The sequence below is a fragment of the Tenrec ecaudatus genome, chromosome 7, assembly GCF_050624435.1.
Source record: "Tenrec ecaudatus isolate mTenEca1 chromosome 7, mTenEca1.hap1, whole genome shotgun sequence".
Classification (NCBI taxonomy): Eukaryota; Metazoa; Chordata; class Mammalia; order Afrosoricida; family Tenrecidae; genus Tenrec; species Tenrec ecaudatus.
The window spans coordinates 138,690,814-138,713,236 of record NC_134536.1 but is presented as its reverse complement, the minus strand read 5'-3'; the positions used below and the strand labels follow the sequence as shown (position 1 = coordinate 138,713,236).

General features: G+C 40.5%; 1 protein-coding gene across 2 annotated transcripts; it reads right to left on the bottom strand.

Annotated features, from left to right (window-relative positions):
• Positions 1 to 635: 635 nt before the first annotated feature.
• Positions 636 to 21,886, bottom strand: LOC142453676 (histone deacetylase 8-like). 2 transcript variants are annotated; one of them, XM_075555227.1, is made up of 4 exons: positions 21,578 to 21,866; positions 21,041 to 21,093; positions 6,720 to 6,850; positions 636 to 5,785 (listed from the first exon to the last, which is right to left on the bottom strand). In XM_075555227.1, the coding sequence occupies exons 1-4, from the start codon at positions 21,677 to 21,679 to the stop codon at positions 5,640 to 5,642; spliced, it is 432 nt and encodes a 143-aa protein (XP_075411342.1). In that variant the 5' UTR covers positions 21,680 to 21,866; the 3' UTR covers positions 636 to 5,639. The 2 variants fall into 2 exon arrangements, with proteins under 2 accessions (XP_075411342.1, XP_075411343.1); XM_075555228.1 differs by lacking the exon at positions 21,041 to 21,093 and having other exon boundaries at positions 21,578 to 21,886.
• Positions 21,887 to 22,423: the final 537 nt, after the last annotated feature.

The window sequence follows — 22,423 nt, the reverse complement described above, 5'->3', positions numbered from 1 at the left end:
ACCCAAACAAGCTAAACAGAAACCTGGTCATCTTCCTCTTCTTTCACCTCCTCCCACATGCAACAAGAGCAATAACGGGTGCCCTCAAGCTGATTGCAACTGACATCACTTCTCATGCACTATTCTTGGTAAAGAGCCCTGGTGGCTCAGTAGTTGAACACTGGGCTGCTAACACAAAGATCTGCTCCTCCAAAGGTTACAGCCTAGAAAACTATGGAGGCAGTTCTACTTTGGCATATTGGGTTGCTATATGTCAGAAATTGGCTTGATGGCATATAACAACATTCCATGTTCATGGATAAGACAATATTTTTAACATGGAAGTTCTTCCCAGAATGATCATAGATTCAAAGCAATCACAAATCCCCAGTAAATTATTTTGTGGGTATCAACAAACTAATTCTAAAGTTATATAGAGAGGGAACCAAAACCCGCTGTCATTGAGTTGATTCCAACTCACAACAACCCTTTATAGAATTTCCAGGGCTCTAAATTTTTATGAGAGCAGACCAGCCTTAACTTTTCCCTGAGTGTGGCAGTGCGACACTTACTTGACAGTGCCACCAGAGGTCCTGGAAAGCAAAAGAGTTAGAAAAACCAACACAGTATCTAAAAAGAAGAACACATCAGAAGACTGATGCTATATAACTTTAATACTTAATATGCCTCAAGCCAAACACAAAAATAAATTTACAATGCAGTAAGGACCTAACTGTGCATTCTAAAACCATAAATTCTTAGAAAAATTCAGAAACAACCACATCAGGCTTATTTTTTTAAAGTAGACTCACTAATAAAATAACAAATGTACAAATAGCAAAAGGCAAAAAATAAATGAATGTGATATCATAAAAATTTCAAAATTTTATCCACCAAAAAACTGTTACCAAAAATATGAAAAGACAAGCTACTAACTGGTAGAATATTTGGGGGAACTATATATCCACTAAGAATCTAATAACATATATATATGTAAAACTTAAACAACTTAACAGGAAAACAAATAAAATAGGTAAATGACTTGAATAAACACTTTACCAAAAAGGATATTCCAATGACCAACACACACATGAAAAGATGTTTAATATTATTAGCCACCAGAGAGGTGCAAATATAAACTACATGAGATGTGTTTTCACTCCCATTGGGATAACTATGGTGAGATAAAAACAAAATCAAACAGAAAATATGAAATGTTGGCAAGGATATGTGGAAATTGAAACTCTTACAACACAAATTGAAACGCACCACATCACTGGTATTTCAAATATCAACAGGGTCACTCAAGATGAATATGCTTCAGCAGAGCTTCCAGACTAAGAACAGACCACAAAAATGGAAGAGGCTGTTCAATTCTGAGGGCTAGCTACAGAAAACCTTATGAACAGCAGTGGCTTATAGTGATGGAAAATGACCCCCTCTAGTTGGAAGGCACTTAAAATGCAACTGAAGTATTGCCTCCTCAAAACAGAATCCACCATAATGATGTGGATGATGAAGTAAAGCTTTCAGGACCTTTATGTGCTGAGGCATGGCTCAAAATCAAAAGAAACAGCTGAAAATAGCTATTAATAATCAGAACTTGGAATATATGAAGTATGAATCTAGGAAAGCTATAAGATGTCAAAAGTGAAAATGGAATGCATAAAGATTGATATCCTAAAAAATTGATATCCTAAGCATTAGTGAGCTGAAATGTACTGGTATTGGCCATTTTGAGATTGACAATCACATAATTTACTGTACCAGGAATAATAAGGTCAAAAAGAATAGTATCATAATCTTCATCAAAGAGGAAATTGCAGGATCTATCTTAAAGCATAATGCTGATGTCATAGGATAATATCTATATGCCTACAAGGAAATCTAGTCAATACAAATAATTTACACACCAACAACTACAGATAGTGTTGATGAAACTGGGGGATTCTACTAAATTCTTCAGCCTGAAATTGATCAACCATGCAATGAAAATAGATTGCAAATGATAGGTGATTGGAATGCAGAAGTTTAAACAATGAAGAAGGAACAGTAGTTATAAAACATGGCCATAGGATGGAAATAACGCTGGAAATCATATGATAGAATTTTATAAGGCCAATGGCTTCTTCATTGCAAATACCCTTTTTCAACAACTTAAACAGCAACTGTATGTATACAGTTCAGCAACAGAATACAAAGGAATCAAACTGACTACATCTGTGGGAAAAAAGTATGAAGAAAGCTCATTATCAGCTATCAAAAGGAGGCCAGTTGTGGAACCAATTGAAACAAATTGCTCATTTGTAAATTCAGGTTGAAGGTGAAGAAAATTAAAACAAGTCCATGAGAGTCAAAATACAACCTTGAATATATCTCAGCTGAATTTCAACATCTGAAGAATAGATTTGCTGCACTGAACACTAGTGACAGAAGGTCTGATGAGCTGTGGTAGGACATCAAGAACATCATTTATGAAGACCACAAAAGGTCATTAAAAACACAAGAAAGAAAAAGTCAAAATGAATGTCAAAAGAGACTCAAACTTTCTCTTGAACACAGAATAGCTACAGCCCATGGAAGAAAAGATGAAGTAAAAGAGATGAACAGAAAATTTCAAAAGGCAGCCCGAGAAGACAAATTACTATGAAAAAATGTGCAAAGACTTGAATTTAGAAAACCAAAAAAGAATACACTCAACATATATGAAGTTGAAATAACTGAAAACACATTTAAGCCTCAAGTTATAATATTGAAGGATTCCATGAACAAAATATTGAATAATGCAGGAAACAACAAAAGACGATGGAGGGATTACACAGTCACTGTACCAAAAAGATTTGGTTGACATTCAATCATATCAGGTAGTAACCTATGATCAAGAACCTACGGTACTGATGGTCCAAGCTGTACTGAGGGTGTTACCAAAAAGCAAGGCTCCAGTATTTGACAGAATAGTAACTGACAAAATAAAAATTGAAATGTCTCAACAAGGTGATGAAGCACTGAAGAAAACTCAAAGATAGCTACCTGGCCAACTGACTACAGTATTTGTGTTGTGCCCATTTTGAAGAACAGCGACCCCACAGAGTCACAGTTTCCTTACTTCTTTGCATTGATGCCTGGGTTCTCGAGCTGCTTTTTGAAATCATACAGAAAATTTCAAACAATATTAATGTCACATGCAAGTAAAATGTTGATAATTCAAAAACAGCTGCATTGATAGTACATCGATAGGACACTGCCAGAAATTCAAGCCAAATTCAGAAGGACATGGCATAAGAAGTATCACTGCTGATGTCAGATGGATCAAGGCTAAAAGCAGAGACCACAAGAAAAGTGTTTCTTGTGTTTTATTGAATATGCAAAGGCATTCACCTATGTGAACCCTAACAAACTATGGTTAATATTCAGAAGAATGTGAATCCCAAAAGGTAAGTCGTTTGAAAAGAACTGAGAGGTTTAAAATCAGAAGAGGTCTGTCAGGGTAGTATACTTTCACAATTCTTATTCAATCTGTAAGCTGACCAAATAATTTGAGAAGCTGGTCTATATGAAGAAGTACACAGCAGCAGGAGTCGAGGAAGATTTATCAACAACCTGCAGTATGCAGATGACACAATCTGGCTTGCTGAAAATGAGGAGGACTTAAAGCACTTGCTGATTAAGATCAAAATGATTAGGGCAAAGAATGTACAGATGTGCTTTATACAATTGATGTATGTATATGTATGGACTGTGATAAGAGTTGTATGAGTCCCTAATAAATTGTTTTTAAAAAAAAGAATTGTATGAGCCCCCAATAAAATGATTTTTTTTAAAAAGAAGAACTTAAGTACGGATTACAATTCAATTTTAAGAAAACCAAAATCCTCAGAACTGGACATATAAACAACAGTACGATAAAAGGAGAAAAGAACAATTATCAAGGGTTTCAGTTTGTCTGGAATCATTTCATTCAGACAGCACACTGATAAATTGTTTTTAAAATCCTTTTCTTCCAACATTCGTTAAATACTACAGACATATCAGAAAAGATGCTGAGTACTAAAAAGGCCTTCTCAAGAGTATTACTGCTTGAAATGTTAATATAAACCTCTATGAAGACTTTTTCCTCTAATCCCAAGCAATACCTAAGAATAGCTTTCTCCTTAGAGAATTGCTCATTTCTAGGTTACTACTTTCTTTAGAGATGGAAGCGTACGTTTGCTTCTTGATTCCTCAGTCTTCCAATTTCGAACTATTCTCATCAATTCTCTATTTGAAAATGTTTGCAACTTCTTTCATGAACGATCTCAAAACTAGTACTTATAAGACTTTTTTCTACTGCTAAATCTCTTCAGTTCACACAGGTATTCAACTGATACCATTATTGATGTTGTTCCCTACTTATTCTTATCTTGCTAATGTTCCTCAAGTGAAATATCCCCAGGAAATTTTCAGAAAGGTGAAGAGGAGTTTAGAGATTGTGCAGTTATCCTTCACACTGCCCATTTCACTGATGAAAAATTGAGGCCTACAAAGTAAGTTACCTTGCTATGAGTAAAACTAGGCTTAGAACCCGGTTATCTTGACTTTCAATAGTATAGTATTCTTTCTACTATGCTGTTATTAGTCACCTTCTATTTCCATTTGTATCTCTTCAGGATGCCTAATACATACAAATCTCTCAGCAGATGTCAATAAAATAAGCATAAGCTTTTACGAGGAGGTACCCCCCAAAACCAAGAGCTTTTGTAGTACTCATTTTTTCATAGTGCTCATCCCTCCACCCCCCGCCAGGTGAGCATGGAGCAACTCGCACTTAATACACCCAGTGGCATTGCCTGGGAACGTTCTCTAGTCACAGTGAATTTTTTGTGTGTGAAAGCAGTTTTGCTTGAATCTTTCATTTTGGGGGGATGGCCGATTTAAGAGAACAGTGTACAGCTGTGAAATTTTGCTTTCTGCTCAGGAAAATTGCTGCAAAAACTGTTGTGATGTTGAACACAGCTAACAAAAGGAGTGCTGTGGGAAAAACTCAAGATGAGTAGCTTTCTCGTTTAAAAAAAGGTGCAATGTTGATTGATGACAAACTTTGTTCTGGGTGTCTGTCAACTCATAGTGCACTTGGGAGTTTGTTCCACCAGGTTAATCAAGTTTTCACATTGCAGAACAGTGTGCGACCAAAAAAAGGCCTGATTTGTGGCAGACAGGGGACTGGTTTTGCCACCACGACAATGCACCTGCTCATGCAGCCATCTCAATAGGCCAGTTTTTGTCAAAAAAAAAAAACAAAACAAACAAACTAGCATGCCTCTCTTGCCCCACGCACCTTACTCTCACGTGGCCTTGCTCCATGTGACTTCTTTTTGTTTCCAAGAATAAAGAGGGACATGAAAGGACAGCAATTTGATGAAGTTAGAAAAAGTGAAGAAAAAAACAAGGGAGGTACAGTCAGCCATCCAAACACGAGTTTGAAAAATATTTCCAAGAATGGAATTGCAGATTTGACAAATGTATTAAGTATAATGGAGGGTAGTTTGAAGGTGATAAGGTTGTTTTGTAAAAAATTTAAATACATAGCTTGAAAAAAGTTTTCATTTTGGGGGGAGAGTACCCCCTTGTACATAACAGGAAAATTGATTCAGGTACAGTCAGAAAGTAGGAAAGCAATTTTCTTACTTCTTTGCATGATGCCACCCTCCAGACCAGTTAATTGCTATTTTGCTCTTTCCATCAATCAGGCATTGGGCAGCTGTGATTGTAGCTCCTCCTACAGCTGCTGCACAGTCAAATATCCCTTCAGTGGCTGGGCAGTCATAACCTTAGGGCAAGAATCAGATTACTTTGTAAGAAATGAATTTTACAACAAGGAAAATGTGTTTGAGATGAGACAATTTACCGAAAAGTGACTGCGCTGGCATGAGCTGCAACTGAGACAGAAACATTCTAATAATAGGAAAAGGATTTTTAAAATATTAGAGCTTGAGAGGAAAAAAAACCTTACACGTTAACTAGTCATAACCAATAGGTGAAGAAATTGAGGCCTGAGAAATGGTATCTCTTGCTTACATAGCAGAGAGTCAGGTCTGCAAGTGAGGTTTCTTGATTCTCAGTCCAGTGTGCTTTCTACTAAACCATGGTGATAGCCATTTAGTTTTTAAAATGTAGTTGTTTAATAAAGGATACAGTAGAAAATTTAGCTAGGCCATAAACCTGTATTCAAGGACATCCAAGTCAGCACATACACAATCAGACTAGATATAGACACCACAATTAGAGCCTAACAGGGGTCCTGGTGGTTATGTTTGGAGCTGCTAACATAATAGTAAGGTCAGCAGTTTGAAACCACCAGAGGCTCCACAAGAAAAAGATGAGGCTTTCTACTCCCATGGAGATTTAGTTTCAGAAACATAAAGGGGAAGTTCTATTATGTCCTATAGGGTTGCTATGAATCAGAATGAACTCAATGGCAGTATAGTTTGGGTTTCATTTTTTTTTTATGGTTTATCAGGGCCTAAACCATTGAAAGACTTTCCCCCATCTAATCCATCACTCAGTTTCACAAAACCCATACCGTTTTCTCAAATGATGTTACGTAGCTAAACCAAGAGATTAATGATTAACACATTATTTAACTGGAGATTTATTAAAAATCACAATGCAAATTATAAATAATTAACTAGTTACAATCTATAGATGAAAGTGTTCTACCTCTCATCATTGTCTTGTTAGTCATTGTCTCATTAGAACCTTACCTAGCCCATATTCTATGGAGTCGGGGTGGCCATCATCACCATCTTGGCTGACCATCTGGAGATGCTGCAGATAGGCATCTGTATGAAAGGAGGCCATCTCCTCCATGGACGCCACTTTGGGCTTAACAATCCTAACAACAACAGAGAAAACAAAGGAATGTGAATGAGGCAGACCCAGATTATGTTAAAAGTTGTAAAGGAGTCAGCAATCTGAGCAGAAAATACAACTCTCAGATTCTGATTTCAGTAAGCTGAAGTGATACGCACAATGTGTTTTTCTATCGCACTATATAATCTATACTTCCTCACATCATGTTAATGTACTCACAATGTGAACAATAAGGGGATTGGTTTTCCTTTTGAGTTCATAGGTAGGTAAAAACGAAAGAATATTCATACTTAAAATAAAAATTTTAAATATGCATCAGAAAACTTGTGCTCCACAAGTTACAGCTTTTTTTAATTAATTAATTTACTTATTTTAACAATTTATTGGGGCTGGTACAATTCTTCTCACAGTTCATACATATACATACATCAATTGTATAAAGCACATCTGTACAGTCTTTGCCCTAATCATTTTTTTCTCTTTTCTTCTTTTACATTTTATTAGGGACTCAAACAACTCTTACCACAATCCATACATATACATACATCAATTGTATAAAGCACATCCATACATTCCCTGCCCCAATCATTCTCAAGGCATTTGCTCTCCACTTAAGCCCCTTGCATCAGGTCCTCTTTTTTTTCCACCCTCCCTCCCCATTCCCCCCTCCCTCATATGCCCTTGGTAATTTATACCTCGTTATTTTGTCATATCTTGCCCTATCCTGAAAGTTACAGCTTTAATGGCAAACCCATAGGCGGAAATGCTTTCATTTTCATTTGAAATACTTTCATTCCTAAGTGGCCATTATAATGCTTTCTGATAATTTTTCACTTCGGTTCTTGTTCCAGCTCTATATTTACTAGCTCAATAACCTTAGGTGAGCTATTTGACCACTCTGCAGCTCAAATTAACTCATCTGTAAAATGGGGATACATTATGAGATGCATATGGAGATTATACAACAACATATGAATATGCTTTATGTATCCCTATCATTATTAATATTAAGGGATAAAAGATAGGCAAAATAAAATGTAAAAGTCCCTTTACTTGTTCTCTCACGTCTGTTTCCAAGAGAAGGAACAGAAAGATTATAACCAGGCTTCACTCAGAATCCGTTAAACTCACAAGCAGTAATAAACAGGATTAAGTGAGAGAATAAAGGGAGTTCACCTAACAACAAAATTTACCACTCCCTACCACTAGGAGCCCTGGTTGTATAGTGGGTTATGCACTGAACTGATAACAAGTTCATACCCCAAATCTCAGAAATCCCAAATAGATGTTCTACTCTGTCCTACAGGATCACTAAGAGTCTGAATCAATTCTATTACAGCAGTTTGGATTTTTTTTACCCCTGTCTGTCCCACATTTCCTCTTCCTGGCCTCACTACTGTCATTACGTTCTCTAGCCCTTGCCATTTAGGTCCAGAGTCATGGTGGCATAGTGGGTTACATACTAGGTTGCTAAGTGAAAGGTTGGCAATGAAAAACCACCAGGAGAAAGATGAGGCTTTCTACTCCCTTCAAGATTTACACTCACAGAGAGTCGGGGGAAGACGGCTGCCATACAGGTAGCTCACATCCAGAACTCAGTGAGTGGCGAAATTTAGGGGCCTAGTAGGGGTATCAAGTCTGTCTGTCGATTCCCAAGACAACTCAGAGTACTTCTCTGAAGCAGAAGCGGACACCCGTGGTCTCTTGCGTGATGCTCAGAGTGCCCACTCTGCTGGCACCACAGGGCAGCCAGGAGCATTGCGGAGGCAGCTGCCCTGCCTCGGCGCTCTGTGCAGAATCACCAGCTAGTACCCCCTACTCTGCCCATGATGCCCGGGGTCCCATGTGGGTGCTCCAGCCGGTATATCGCCCCCCTGCAGAGATTCATGCCCCATCTGGGCACCCCTTGCTGACCAGCCAGCCAGACGATCCCCGCCTCCTCCTGGGAGGCTCGTGCCCTGGCGCCACAGCATAATCAGGTAGATGGCAGATGATGCTGCCATGCCTTTGTGCTCCCACAAACCGCCAATCAAACTGCCTCCACTCCCAGAGGTCTCAACCCAAAGGTGCCCACCCCATCTCTGCGCTCCTCACAAATCGGCCATCCAGCTCCCTCCCTGGCTTTCTTCCCCCCACCATACATACATGCAATGCACACGCACACACAGAGGTTCCCATCCTGCCACACCGTTTCAGGCATGCCAGGGAGCGGACACAAGTCTGGCAGCATTTTCTGCAGTTGTAGCATAGGGACCCAGGCCTTTGGGACTTGCCTACTGCATTCTCCCTTCTCCCTGCTCAATCCACCCCACCCTCTGTGCTCCAAGCAATGGATCAGCACACCAGTAGCGGCCCCCCCTCCCACCCGCCTACCTGTGGGAAGTACTCCTAGCCAGAAGTAGATCACCAAATCCCCAACCCATCCCCAAAATATGTTCCCCTTCACTTGAGTCAACACTTTTTATCAGACCGCAGTGTGCATAGCTGCAAACAACAGCCCCTAAGGAGACCTGAAGGTGGCTGGAGCACAAACCGTAGTTCAAGGGGAGAGGGAAACCCCAGCAGGACAAAGGTGAAACACAACCTTACAAGGAAGTTGGCTAAAAGCAGCCTGCTGAAACACCAGTACCAACCTCCCAAAGAGAGAGCCCAGGGCTCTGAGACACCTGGGAAAATGGTACCTAGTTCCAATAAATCGACCAAATACCAGCAAGCTGCTACAACAGTTTCAACAAGAAAAGAGAAACAAAATCCAATGCCAGAAGACCACCTGGACCTACCACAGAAAGAAATCTTCAGGATGCTGCTTGGAGCTATACAGGACATGAGGGAAGCATTATAGAAAAGGGAGAAAATGATAGAGAAAATAAAGGCCATGCACCAAAGGGAAATACAGGAGTTAAAGGGCGAGATAACAAAAACTAACAGCAAACTCACGGACTTCGCCCAGATATGGAGGAGGCAGAGAACCTCACCAGTGACCTAGAGGATTCTCAAGAAGAATTTAATAAACATGAGAAAAAGTCTCACAAGCCCATCAGAGAAGCTGAAGAAAACCTCAGAGCTATGTCTGACGCTATGAGAAGGAACAACATCAGAACTATTGGCTTGCCGGAGGAATCCACATCAATGAAGCCAACATCCAAAATAGTGATGGAATGCTTGGAGGAAATTTTCCCTAGCTTAAAGAATGAAAACCAGGCAACTATCCAGGTGGCCGAAAGAATACCAGCTAGACAGAATCCCAATAAGAAGGCACCACGACATAAAGTTGTTAAACTAACTATGAGGAAAAGGGGAAAATTGTAAGAGCAGCTAGGGAAAAACTGGCAACCATATATAAAGGCAAGCAGATAAGAATATGCTCAGATCTATCAGCAGACACTATAAAAAGAGCAGACAATGGAGCAGCATATTCAGAAAATTGCAGGAAAAATACCGCAAACCCAAGAATACTCTATCTTGCCAAATTAGCTATCAAAATTGATGGAGAAGTGAGAGTCTTCCTGGACAAGGAAAGTCTCAAAGAATATGCTAAAAGGAACCCAGCACTACAAAAGATCCTCGCCAACCCAGTATGGGCAGAAGAACAACGCTCACCAAGCACATGCAAGAGACCATCCCACAGAAGAACTCCAACCAGAGACCACCAAACGGAAAACAGCTCCCTAGATAACACAGGTTCAACAATGGAAAGAAGGCAAGAATGAACCACTAACACACATATGCACAACCCATGGAAAAGAAATGGAGGTAAGAAAACACCCAACATAAGAGGGATAAAATGATATTACAGAGTCCACAAATAGATGTAATAACCCTGAATATCAATGGATTGAACTCAGGCTTTAAGAGATAGAGACTAACAGACTGGCTTAGAAAACACAATCCCTCCATCTGCTGCCTACAGGAGTCACATCTCAAGATTACAGACAAAAATAGGCTGGGAATCAAAGGCTAGAGAAAAACATACCACGCAAACAACAATTCAAAAAAGCAGGGGTTGCGATCCTAATCTCACATAAAATTGACCTCAAAGGACAAGGGACACTATATAATGCTCAAGGTAACAGTACACAAAGAACTACTATGCATTCTAAACATTTACTCACCAAACAAGTGTTCAGCAGAATATTTCAATCAAACGCTCCAAAAGATGAAAAAAGAAATTACAGCCTCAACAATTATGGTAGGTGACTTCAATACACTGCTCTCTGAGAAAGATCACTGGGAAAGAAGCTCAACAAGGAGGCTAAAGATCTAAACACTAAAATAAGACAATTTGACCTGATAGATATTTACAGAGCTCTCCACCCAAATACAAAAACAATCACATTCTTTTCAAGCCCACATGGCATATATTCAAGAGGGACCACATGCTAGGGCGTAAGTCGAATCTACATAAATTTAAGCACATGGATACCACACAGACCTCTCTCTCTGACCACTGTGTGATAATATTGGAAATCAACAAAAGGAAGATAAAGAAATCAAGGGAAAAAATTGAAGAATGAATAACTCTATTGCAAAAGGAGTATACACTGGTTCAGATCAGAGATGAAATTAGGAAATTTCTAGAAACCAATGAGAATGAAAACATGACATACTAAAACTTATGGGACACAGCAAAGGCAGTCATCAGAGAAAGTCTCATAGTTACATGCTCACATAAGGAGGAGAGGCTTATGACAGATACACTGGCACAACATTTACAGCAAATAGAGCAGAGTCAACAAGATAATACAACTAATAGCAAAAGAAAATAAATCATAAAAAGTAGATCTGAGATTCAGGAGAGAGAAAATAAGAAAACTATGGGGGGTGGGGGGGGAAATCAATGCTGTTAAAAGTTGGTTCTTCGAAAGGATACACCAAATAGACAAACCTCTCACGAATTTGACCAAAGAAAGAAAGGAACACATTTTAACAGCAAGGATGAGGGGTGAAAGAGTAGATATTACAATGGAACACAGTGAAATCAAAGGATACTTACACAGTACTATGAAGGACTGTACTCCAATGAATTCAAACACTTGGAAAACATGGACAAATTCTTGGAAAAACAATTCTTCCCTAGATTATCACTACTGGCCGTCAAGAACCTCAACAGACCCTTATCAATAGAAGAAACAGACAAGGTTATCAAGGGATTACCAAACAAAAATCACCTGGACCAGATGGGTTTACAGGAGACTTCTATCAAGCATACAGGGAAGAACTGACACCAATCCTACACAAACTCTTCCAGAACATAAAAAAAGATGGCAAACTCCCAAATTTCTTCTATGAAGCTAGTATAACTCTGATACCTAAACTGGGCAAGGATCCCACAAGAACTGAGAACTACAGACCAATTTCCCTAATGAATATTGATGCAAAATCCTCAACAAAATACTCGCCAAGAGAATACAAAAATATATACAACAAATAATTCACCATGACCAAGCAGGATTCATACCAGGGATGCAGGGATGGTTCAGTATACGAAAGACCATTAGTAGTATTATAAGCCACACTGAAATGAAAAAGTATAAGAACCACATAATATCGATAGATGCGGAAATAGCATTCGCCAACATCCAACACCAAATCATGTTTAAGACACTCAATAAGCTAGGAATGGAAGGAAAATTCCTCAATATAATAGAAGCTATATATATAAAAACCAACAGCCACTGTGGTAGTCAATGGAGAAAAGACAAGATCAATTCTTCTGAAAAAGGGAACTAGGCAAGGATGTTCCTTGTCCCCATTAACATCGTACTGGAGGAAAAGAAAGGACATCAAAGTTATTTGTCTGAGGAAGGAAGAAGTGAAATCATCGTTATTCACAGATAATATGATTTTATATATGGAAAATCCTAAAAGTTCCACAAGAGGAGTACTGGAAGCAATAGAGGAATATGCCTATCAGGTTACAAGATCAACAAACAGAAGTTTATTGCAATACTGTCCACATCGGACAAGGCCACAGAAGAGGGGATCAAAAAAAGGGGTACCCTTCACAATAGCCAAACACACATTGAAATATCTAGGGATATACCTAACTCAAAAAACAAAAGATGTGTTCGACAAAAACTACAAAACACTATTAAAACAAACCAACCTCAACAATAAGCGTGACCTCAACAAATGGAAGGAGATCCTATGCTCGTGGATCAGTAGACTCAATATTGTAAAGATGTAAATTCTACCTAAAGCACTATATAAGTTAAATGTTATCCCAATCCATATTGCAGCATGTTTCTTCAAAGAGTTGGAAAAACAGATTACCAACTTCATATGGAGAAGGAAGAAACCGCGAATTAGCAGAGAACTGCTCAAGAAGGACAAAGTGGGAGGGCTTGCTTTAACCGACATTAATATAGACTATACAGCCACAGTGGTCAAAACACCATAGTATTGGTGTAATGATAGATATTCAGACCAATGTAAAAGGATTGGAAACCCAGAAATAAAATCATCAGCATAAGGACAACTAATCTTTATTAAGGGGCCCCCAAAAGATCAAATGGAAAGTGGATGCCTTCTTCATTCCATGGTGCTGGAAAAATTGATACATAGCTCCAGAAAAATGAAGCAAGACCCTTACCTCACTCCATACACGAGAATAAACTCAAGATGGATCACAGACCTTGAGGTACAACTATTAGGGCCATTAATGAGGGCATTGGGACAAAGTTGAGAATCTTGGCTCAGGGATTACATACCGTATATACTCGTGTGTAAGCCAAGTTTTCAGCACAAAAATGTGCTGAAAAACTGATGTTCGGCTTATACACGGGTCAGTGGTACGAATGGATGTCATCTGGTCAAGCCTGACTAACAAAAGGAGGAAATCTCATGAAGCCTGCCATAGGGTTAATAGCAAAGTGGGTTTGAGATGCATGGAAAGACATTCCAGAAGACATGGTACAACGTGCCTTCCAGAAATGTAGTATTAGTAATGCTATGGATAGCATATGGTAACCCACTAAAAAGGAGGGGGGGGGAAGACATGGGTAGCCTGGGGAACAGGGCACTAACCCACACAGGGGGAGGGTGCTGATTGTGTCTCCACAGGGAAAGAGGGACCAGACTTCAACCCGGAGCTCCAAAACAAGAACACAACACACTGACATGAAGCAGGGAACCGATAGAGAGGCCTGAGGGGCCGGCCCCATTACCAACTGAGTATACAGCACCTTCCCCCTCATAAGAATTAACTTCAGAGGACAGCACTGAAGCTAAAGCTCAAGGAGAGGGAACTGTCTAATTAGAGCACACAGGAGCCAATGAGGGGGGCAGGGGAAAAAATAGTGAAGCGCATCCTGGCTGACCAAGTCCTGAGGACAATGTTTCTGCTCAGAGCAGCAATGCAAAAAGACGACCACCAGGCCAGCCTCATCACAGGACACAGCATCTTCATTGACCCATAGCACCAATGGGGAGGACACTAGAGACACACGGCGGGAATTGTGCCCACCCTGAGTCACTACAGCAAAGCCAGCCTCTGGTGGCATGCAGCAGAGCAGCAGGGGGAGCAAAGCAATGAAGTCCCCAGGGATAGATGTGGGGCCAGGGCATGGCACCACACCAGACTCGACTGGAAAGCACTCATGAAGGACAACAAATAAACCCTCAACTGTTTATAGGGTTTTTTGTGTTATTGTTGTTGTTGTTGTAGCTATTGTTTTATTTTCTATTGTTGCTTCATTGTACTCGGTCTTGTGATGGTACATATTATTGTCGCTGCATGTTTACCTGAAAGGGATAGGCGGGATATACAAGCCGGAGGAGAGAACAAGGGGATGATAGTTCCAGGGGGATGTGGGAGAGGGGGAGGAGGGGGAAAGGAAGTGGGTGTGAACAAACCCAGGGACAAGGGAACAAGTGATCCAAAATCAGTGGCAAGGAGGGTGTAGGAGGCCTGGCAGGGCTGGATAACGGACAATGTAACCAAAAGGAATTCCTGAAACCCAAATGAAGGCTGAACATGATAGTGGGACACTAGGAACATACAAAGAAATAGAGGAAAGAACTAGGAGGCAAAGGGTAGTTATAGAGCTCTAAATACAGGCATATGCAGATGTAAATATAATTATATACGATGAGGGGGAAATAAATCTATGTACATAAATTTATAGGTTTAGTATTAAGGAAAAAGATAGACAGTGGGCCCCTATGTACTCCCTCAACACAAGAACACTTTGTTCTAACAATTCAGTAGTATGAGATGCTCACCTTCCTGGCACAATCACTGAAGACAACAGGTGCACAAGCAAATGTGGTGAAGAAAGCTGATGGTTCCCGGCTACCAAAAGATATAGCATCTGAGGTCTTAAAGGCCTGACGATAATAAGGCAGCCATCTAGCTGAGAAACAACAAAACTCACATGGAAGAAGCACACCAGCCTGTCCCGACTAGATCGCTGAGGACAAAGCAGGTGCATAAGCAAATGTGGTGAAGAAAGCTGATAGTTCCCGGCTGTCAAAAGATATAGAATCTGGGGTCCTAAGGCTGGAAGATAAACAAGGGGCATCTAACTGAGAAACAAAGAAGCCCACATGGAAGAAGCACACCAGCTTGTGAGATCACAAGGCATCGAAGGATCAGGTATCAGGCATCAAAGACCAAAAAAATAATAATAATAATCGTAGCATTGTGAATGAGGGGGAGTGCGGAGTGGGGACCCAGAACCCATTTGTGGGAAATTGGACATCCCCTTGCAGAAGGGCCATGGGGAGGAGATGAGCCAGTCACGGCACAGTGCAGCAATGATGAAACATTCAATACTCCTCTAGTTCTTGTACGCTTCCTTTCCCCCTCCCCCCATTATCATGATGCCCATTTTACCTTACAAATCCAGCTGGACTGGAGGATGTACACTGGTACAGATAGGAACTAGAAATGCAGGGAATCCAGGACAGATGGACCCCTCAGGACCAGTGGTGAGAGTGGTGATACCCAGAGGGTACAGGAAAGGTGAGGGAGAAAGGGGGAACAGATTACAAGGATCTACATATAACCTCCTCCCAGTAGAGAAGGGGTGAAGGGAGACTTTAGATGGTGTAAGATGTGACAAAATAATAATGATTTATAACTTATCAAGGGTTCATGAGGGAGCGAGGAGAGGGGAAAAATGAGGAACTGATACCAAGGGCTCAAGTAGAAAGCAACTGTTTTGAGAATGTGGATGGCAACAGATGTACATATATGCTTGACACAATGGATGCATGTATGTATTGTGATGAGTTGTACGAGCCCCCAATACAATGATTTTTTAAAAGAAAAAAAAAAGATTTACACTCTGAGAAACCCACAAGGTCAGGCTAGCTAAAATTTAAAATATACATGACAGCCATGGGATATACTGTTGTTTATAGCCTACTACTAGCATCAAGAAGGCCAGAAGAAATCCTGTAATTCAACCTCAAATGTATATTACTGTAGTTCAATCTCAAAAATAAAATCCATTTGGTCTCACACTTAATTCTACCCCCAATCTAAGGATAATTAGTTCTTATAATGAGGTCCTGCTGAATGCTCACCCTCACAGAAGGTATAGTTGCTATAGCAAAGTGTGGTGAAGAAACTAGATGGTGTCCAGCTTTAAAAAAAGAATAGCATCTGGAGTCTTCAATCAAGCAGCCATCTAAGTGAGGCATCAACTAAGTCTACATGGAAGAAGCACAGCAGTCTGTGTGATTCAAAGACTAAGCAAGAAAATCCAAATCTAAAGGAGTGAAAGTTATCAGGGCTTAAATTGTGAATACACAATTTGCAGAAGGCTATGGATGACAATGAGATCCCAAAATTCATCTGCAAGGCCCCCACATGGAGTGAGTCTCCAGTGAGCCCTTCTGACCAGAGTCCAGGGATGTGAATAGCCGTTAATAGCCTTGCTCTTAGAGAGCACTGGAAACTTAAGATGTAAGACCTCATCATTTGATCTACTGTTTGACCCATTTGAAAGTTGTCATAGTTTTTAATACTTCCTTTCTTTTTTACTGGAGTTTTTCACTAGTTTACTTTGTTATTATTGTAGCTCCTTTTTTATTTTGCATGTTTTCCAGTTTATGAAACCCCGGGTAGGTAAATCTATGGGAACAGTAACTGAGTTAAGGGATTAATAGCTTACTGAGGATATAGGAAAGGAGTTTGGAGGGAAATGGGGAGAATAATGAGTGTAAAAAGGAAACAAAGTTCTAGAACTGATTGTAGCAATAATTATACAACTCTTTAATATTAGTGAACTATAAATATTAATGTATGATATGTGAATTATATGTCAATAAAACTATTGAAAAAAATAAGATCCATACTTCAAGAAAAAAATGTCTATATCATCAGAGGTGATTTTTTTTTTAGTTTCTTGGACCATGTTCCCAGATCCAATAGCTCCAATTTCTACTACTTTTCTATTTATTTAATAAATATCAAAAATCAAAGTCACTATTAATAAATATCTCCCAACTTAACAGTAAAGAAATAGGACATCTTTGCTATGCTTTCTGGTTTGTCATAAAGGTTTTGGGAAATGGTAAATAACTTTAATGGAAAGCAATATAATTTTTATGTTTGCCAAATACATAGATGGCTTCAAACAATGCCTGAACACACCAAACCATGAGAGCAATGTAACCGCAAGCAGGAATACATGAGAAGATTGGGCTACAGGGCCAGCCCCAACCAGAGCCAAACTGACCCCGTCCCTAAATGTATGTGCAACAGACCACACTAAACCTACAGGTGAGGTGAGGGGCCGGCACATCACGTCCACATGGAAGCAAACTGAAAAAGAAAAAGATAAAGGGATAGTCGGTCTAGACCCCATTATCGGCACACCAAGCCCCGAGGATGACGTTTCTGCATGGAGCTGCTAAAACACAGAGATGTCTGTAGGGCCGACAACAGCTCATAACATGTTGTCCCTTACTGGAGCATACTGCAATAGAGGACAATACTGGGGACATGTGGCAAGGAGGTAGTGCGGTCTGAACCCCCCACAGTGGGGCAAATCAAGAAAGGAACACAACAGATCAGCAACTGAAGCAAAGCCCCTAATGAGCTACCAAAATAGACTTCAGGCTAGGAGTGGCAAATCCTGGAATTCCCCCAGGACCAATGGGGAGTCATAAAGGTCAGTGGAAAGACCTGGAAGTATGTATGTTTTTCCTGTTTTTCTTCTTTTCTTTTTTCAATCTTTTGTTATCTTTTTGTTTGGTCGATGCCATTGTTGGTATGCCCACTTACATAAGACAGGCATGGGACCTGTCTTGAGGAGAAAGCTTGAGGAGAAAGCAATGGGACCAACAGTCCCGGAGGGACCTGGGGGGAGAAGGGGGCAGGGGAAGGGGGCGGGGGAAGGATAGTGTGAGCAAACAACGCCATAGACAGAGGAACAACTAGGGAATTAAAACCAACAACAGGAGGATATAGAGATCCTGGGGGTGTTAGAGCAGCAGCAATCTAGCTAAGAGGAAGTACTATGAGGCAGAAGTAGGACAAGCATGATGAGGCAGAAAGAAGGTAAAAAGAAACAGAAGAATTATCTAGGAAGCAAAAGCTATGGACAGAGGCATAAGCATAGATGTGTCCATATGTAAATACATTAATCCATAAAAATAGAAGTATTGGCCTATGTACATATTTTTATAAATAATACACTGAAGTAGTGGATGGACTTCAGGCCTCAGCTCATACCCTTCCTCAATACAAGAACACTTTGTTCTGTCATTCTGTGATGCCCACCCTCCTGGTACAATCCCTGAAGACAAAATGGGTGCATAAGCAAATGTGGTGAAGAAGGCGGATGGTGCTCAGCTATTAAAAGATAAGTGTCTAGGGCAGAGGTCCTCAAACTTTCTAAACAGGAGGCCAGTTCACTGTCCCTCAGACCCATTGAAGGGCTGGATTATAGTTTTAAAAAAAAACTATGAACAAATTCCTATGCACACTGCACATATTTTTTTAATTGTTTTGTTAGGGGCTCATACAACTTTTATCACAATCCATACAAACATCAACTGTGTAAAGCACATTTGTACATTCATTGCCCTCATCATTCTCAAAACATTTGCTCGCCACTTAAGCCCCTGGCATCAGCTCCTCATTTTATTCTCCCCCTTCCCTCATGAACCCTTGATAATTTATAAATTATTATTTTGTCATATCTTGCCCTGTTCAACGTCTCCCTTCACCCACTTTTCTGTTGTTCGTTGCCCAGGGAGGAGGTCACAAGTAGACCCTTGTAATTGGTTCCCCCTTTCCAACCCACCCTCCCTCCACCCTCCCGGTATCGCCACTCACACTATTGGTCCTGAAGGGATCATCCGCCCTGGATTCCCTGTGTTTTCAGTTCCTACCTGTACTAGTGTACATCCTCTGGTCTAGCCAGAATTCGGATCATGATAGTGCGGGGTGGTGGGGAGGGGAGAAGCATTTAGGAACTAGAGAAAAGTTGTATTTTTCATCGGTGCTACATTGCAACTTGACTGGCTCGTCTTCTCCCCTAGACCCCGCTGCAAAGGGATCTCCAGTGGCCGACAAATGAGGTTTGGGTCTCCACTCTGCACTCTCCCCTCATTCACTATGGTAACACTTTTTTGTTCTGATGATGCCTTATACCTGATCCCTTCAACACCTCATGATCGCACAGGCTGGTGTGATTCTTCCATGTGTGCTTTGTTGCTTCTGAGCTAGATGGCCGCTTCCAAAAGCAGAGCTGATATCAAAGAGTTCAAGGAAGAAAATGTTTTGAAACTGATTGTGGTAGCGATTTTACAACACTGCGTGATATGATTGAACTACAGAATGGTGTGATGTCTGGCTTAGCTCCTAATAGAATGGTTTGGGAAAAAAATGAAACAGGTCTCACACCTCACATTATATACAAAAACAAACTCAAGATGAATCAAAGACCTAAATATAAAACACACAACCATAAAAACCATCAATGAAAAATAGGGACATGCTTAAGGGCCCTAATGCCAGGCATAAACACACTACCAAACGTAATGAAAAATAGCCACACTACAGAAGACAAAATAAAGGGCTGGGGCCTCCTAAAACAATGACATTTATGCACATCGAAAGAGTTAAAAAAAAGAAGCCACGTATTGGGGGGAAAAATTACTAATGACACATCAAATAAAGGGCTAATCTCCAAAATTTACAGAAAACTACAACATCTTAAGAAGAAAAATACAAATAACCCAAACAAAAATTGACCACCCTGACAATTTACCAAAGATGACATAGAGGCAGACAGCAGCCCTCTGAAAAATGTTCATGTTTATTACCAATAAGAGAAATACAGATTAAAACAATGAGAAAACACCTCACACCGACACTTCTATCAATCAATAAAACACAAAATAATAAAGAAGGGATGCAGAGAGATTGGAACCCTCATACATTGCTGATGGGACTGTAGAATTATGCAACCACCAGGGAAACGAGCATTGTTCTTCCTGAAACAAATGCAAATGCAATTACCTGATGATCTTGCAATCTCTCTACTGGGCATGCACCGTAAAAAAATAAAGAATAAAGCACAAACAGACATCTACGCACTATGTCTACTGCAGCAATTTCCACAATAGCAAAGAGCATGGAAACAATCCAAAACACTAATTACAGAGGTGTGAATAAACAAACTCTGTTTCACGCATACAATTTAAAAAGACGACTCCTGTGAACACCCAAGGGCAACGCTAGAGAACATTGTGCTTAGCAAAGTTAGCCACTCTTAAAACAGATAAAAAATTAATGACACCATTATTACAGGAAGAGTGAGCTTTACCCTAAAAGATAAGACTCCGAAGACGGTGCCTCCCCCAGGAATAGGGGTGGGGGCAGGGGCAGGGAGAGAGGAGGGAAAGGAAATTATAAAGGGAGGACAGACAGAAGGGAAAAAGAGAAAGTCACATTCATGGAAGGTTTAACGGGATATTTATTATTGATTTCATTTATTAGCAACTATATATAACATGCTTCTTATAAGCCAAAATAAATATATACGTAAATAAATAAAAGCAAGAGCAAAGGGTCACAGCCTTAAAACAAAACAAAAAAACACTCCAGATTCCTTACCCCTCAGATCTAACTATTGGTCTGAGTGGCTTAAAAAAAGGAGGGAAAGTAAAATTGCATTTAGGAGTCTTTAGTGATAAGCAAGTTCATTTCAAACATATGAGAAAAAAGACTATGCTCAAGAAAATAACTTACCTCATTTGCTTATGCAGCGCGTATGCTTCAATCAGAGAATGTACCATACTGGCCTAAAAAAAAAAGCAGCATGCAAAAAAAAGGCAGAAAATAATCTGTGCTTAATTTCTCTTGAAAGTGTAATTGAGCACAATCCTATGTTCTCATCCTCTTGAACCTACACTTTAGACAATATAGGTATTACCTAAATGGCTAAAGCGAAAACACCAGACCTTAATTAATTTTTCTCCTCCAACTTCTTCCATACGACTTCGGAGATTCTCAAGTAAAGCCACACCATCCTCTCTGTGCCAACCTCTCCCTTGTGCCCCCCACCCCACCTGTCCTTTGGCACCCCGCCGATAAACGCTGCTCTCGGAGAACACTTCCTCCACCCAATATTACTTCACAAATTTGTCACGAAGATCTTCCCAAACTCTAAAATCCTCGGCGCTTCCAAAAGCCGCCCCACCCCCACCCCCTCTGCCCGGTCGACTGCCTCCATTGCCGCCCGCCTCCACCAAAAAGCCCACGATTTTTCGTCCCCAACTTTCTCACCCGTTTGGGGACTTTCGACAAGGAGTCGCACATCCTGACATACTCAGGACTGTAGATGTAAACCGGGGCCAGCGACTGCCCACCATCCTCAGACTCCTCCATCTTCCACTGGCAATCCTTCCGTTAAGATCCGGCTCCTCGCAGACTCAGTTCGAGTCGAGTTCCTGCTCCTGTGAACAGTCGCAGGTGCTCTCTGGTCAACATTCCCTCCTATTCCCGAGCTCTCCGGAAACGCTTTCCCCGCCCCACATCGACTGAGAGAAAACAATGCGCCTGCCTCCGTGGAAACCATCCAGTTCAAAAGAAGGTTTGGTAGCTATAAACTTTTTAAATTCTAAATAGTTGTCCAAAGGGATAGAAATTTACAGCAAAAATAAGTCCATTCAAAGCCAACCATCCTTGTTGCCCAACGGGGCTATTTGTGATTAGGTCAAACCACCTGCAGAGCATGCTGGGAGATGTAGTTTCCAGTAGTTTGAGGCAAGGAAGAGTCGCGGCTTGCCGCCAATTTGATTTTTAGGGCTAAAACACATAACCTCGGCTCTTTATAAAGTCCTTGCAAATACATACTTTTAAATACTTAAAGATGTAGCTATTCATGAGTTTACCATAACCTATTTCTATCAGCCGTGTCTTCCAATGACAAAGTGGGGGCGGTGGGGAGGAGGGAGAGGGGAGAGGGACAGACAGGATTTAGCTCATACAAGGAATTAGGAATCCTAGTAGCACAGTAGTTAGCGCTGAGCTGCTAACCAAAGGATGGGCAGATTGCACCCGCCAGCTACTTTACTTACTTTGCTTCTAGAGAAGAGGATGTGGCAGTCAGTTTCCATAAAGGTTCTAGCC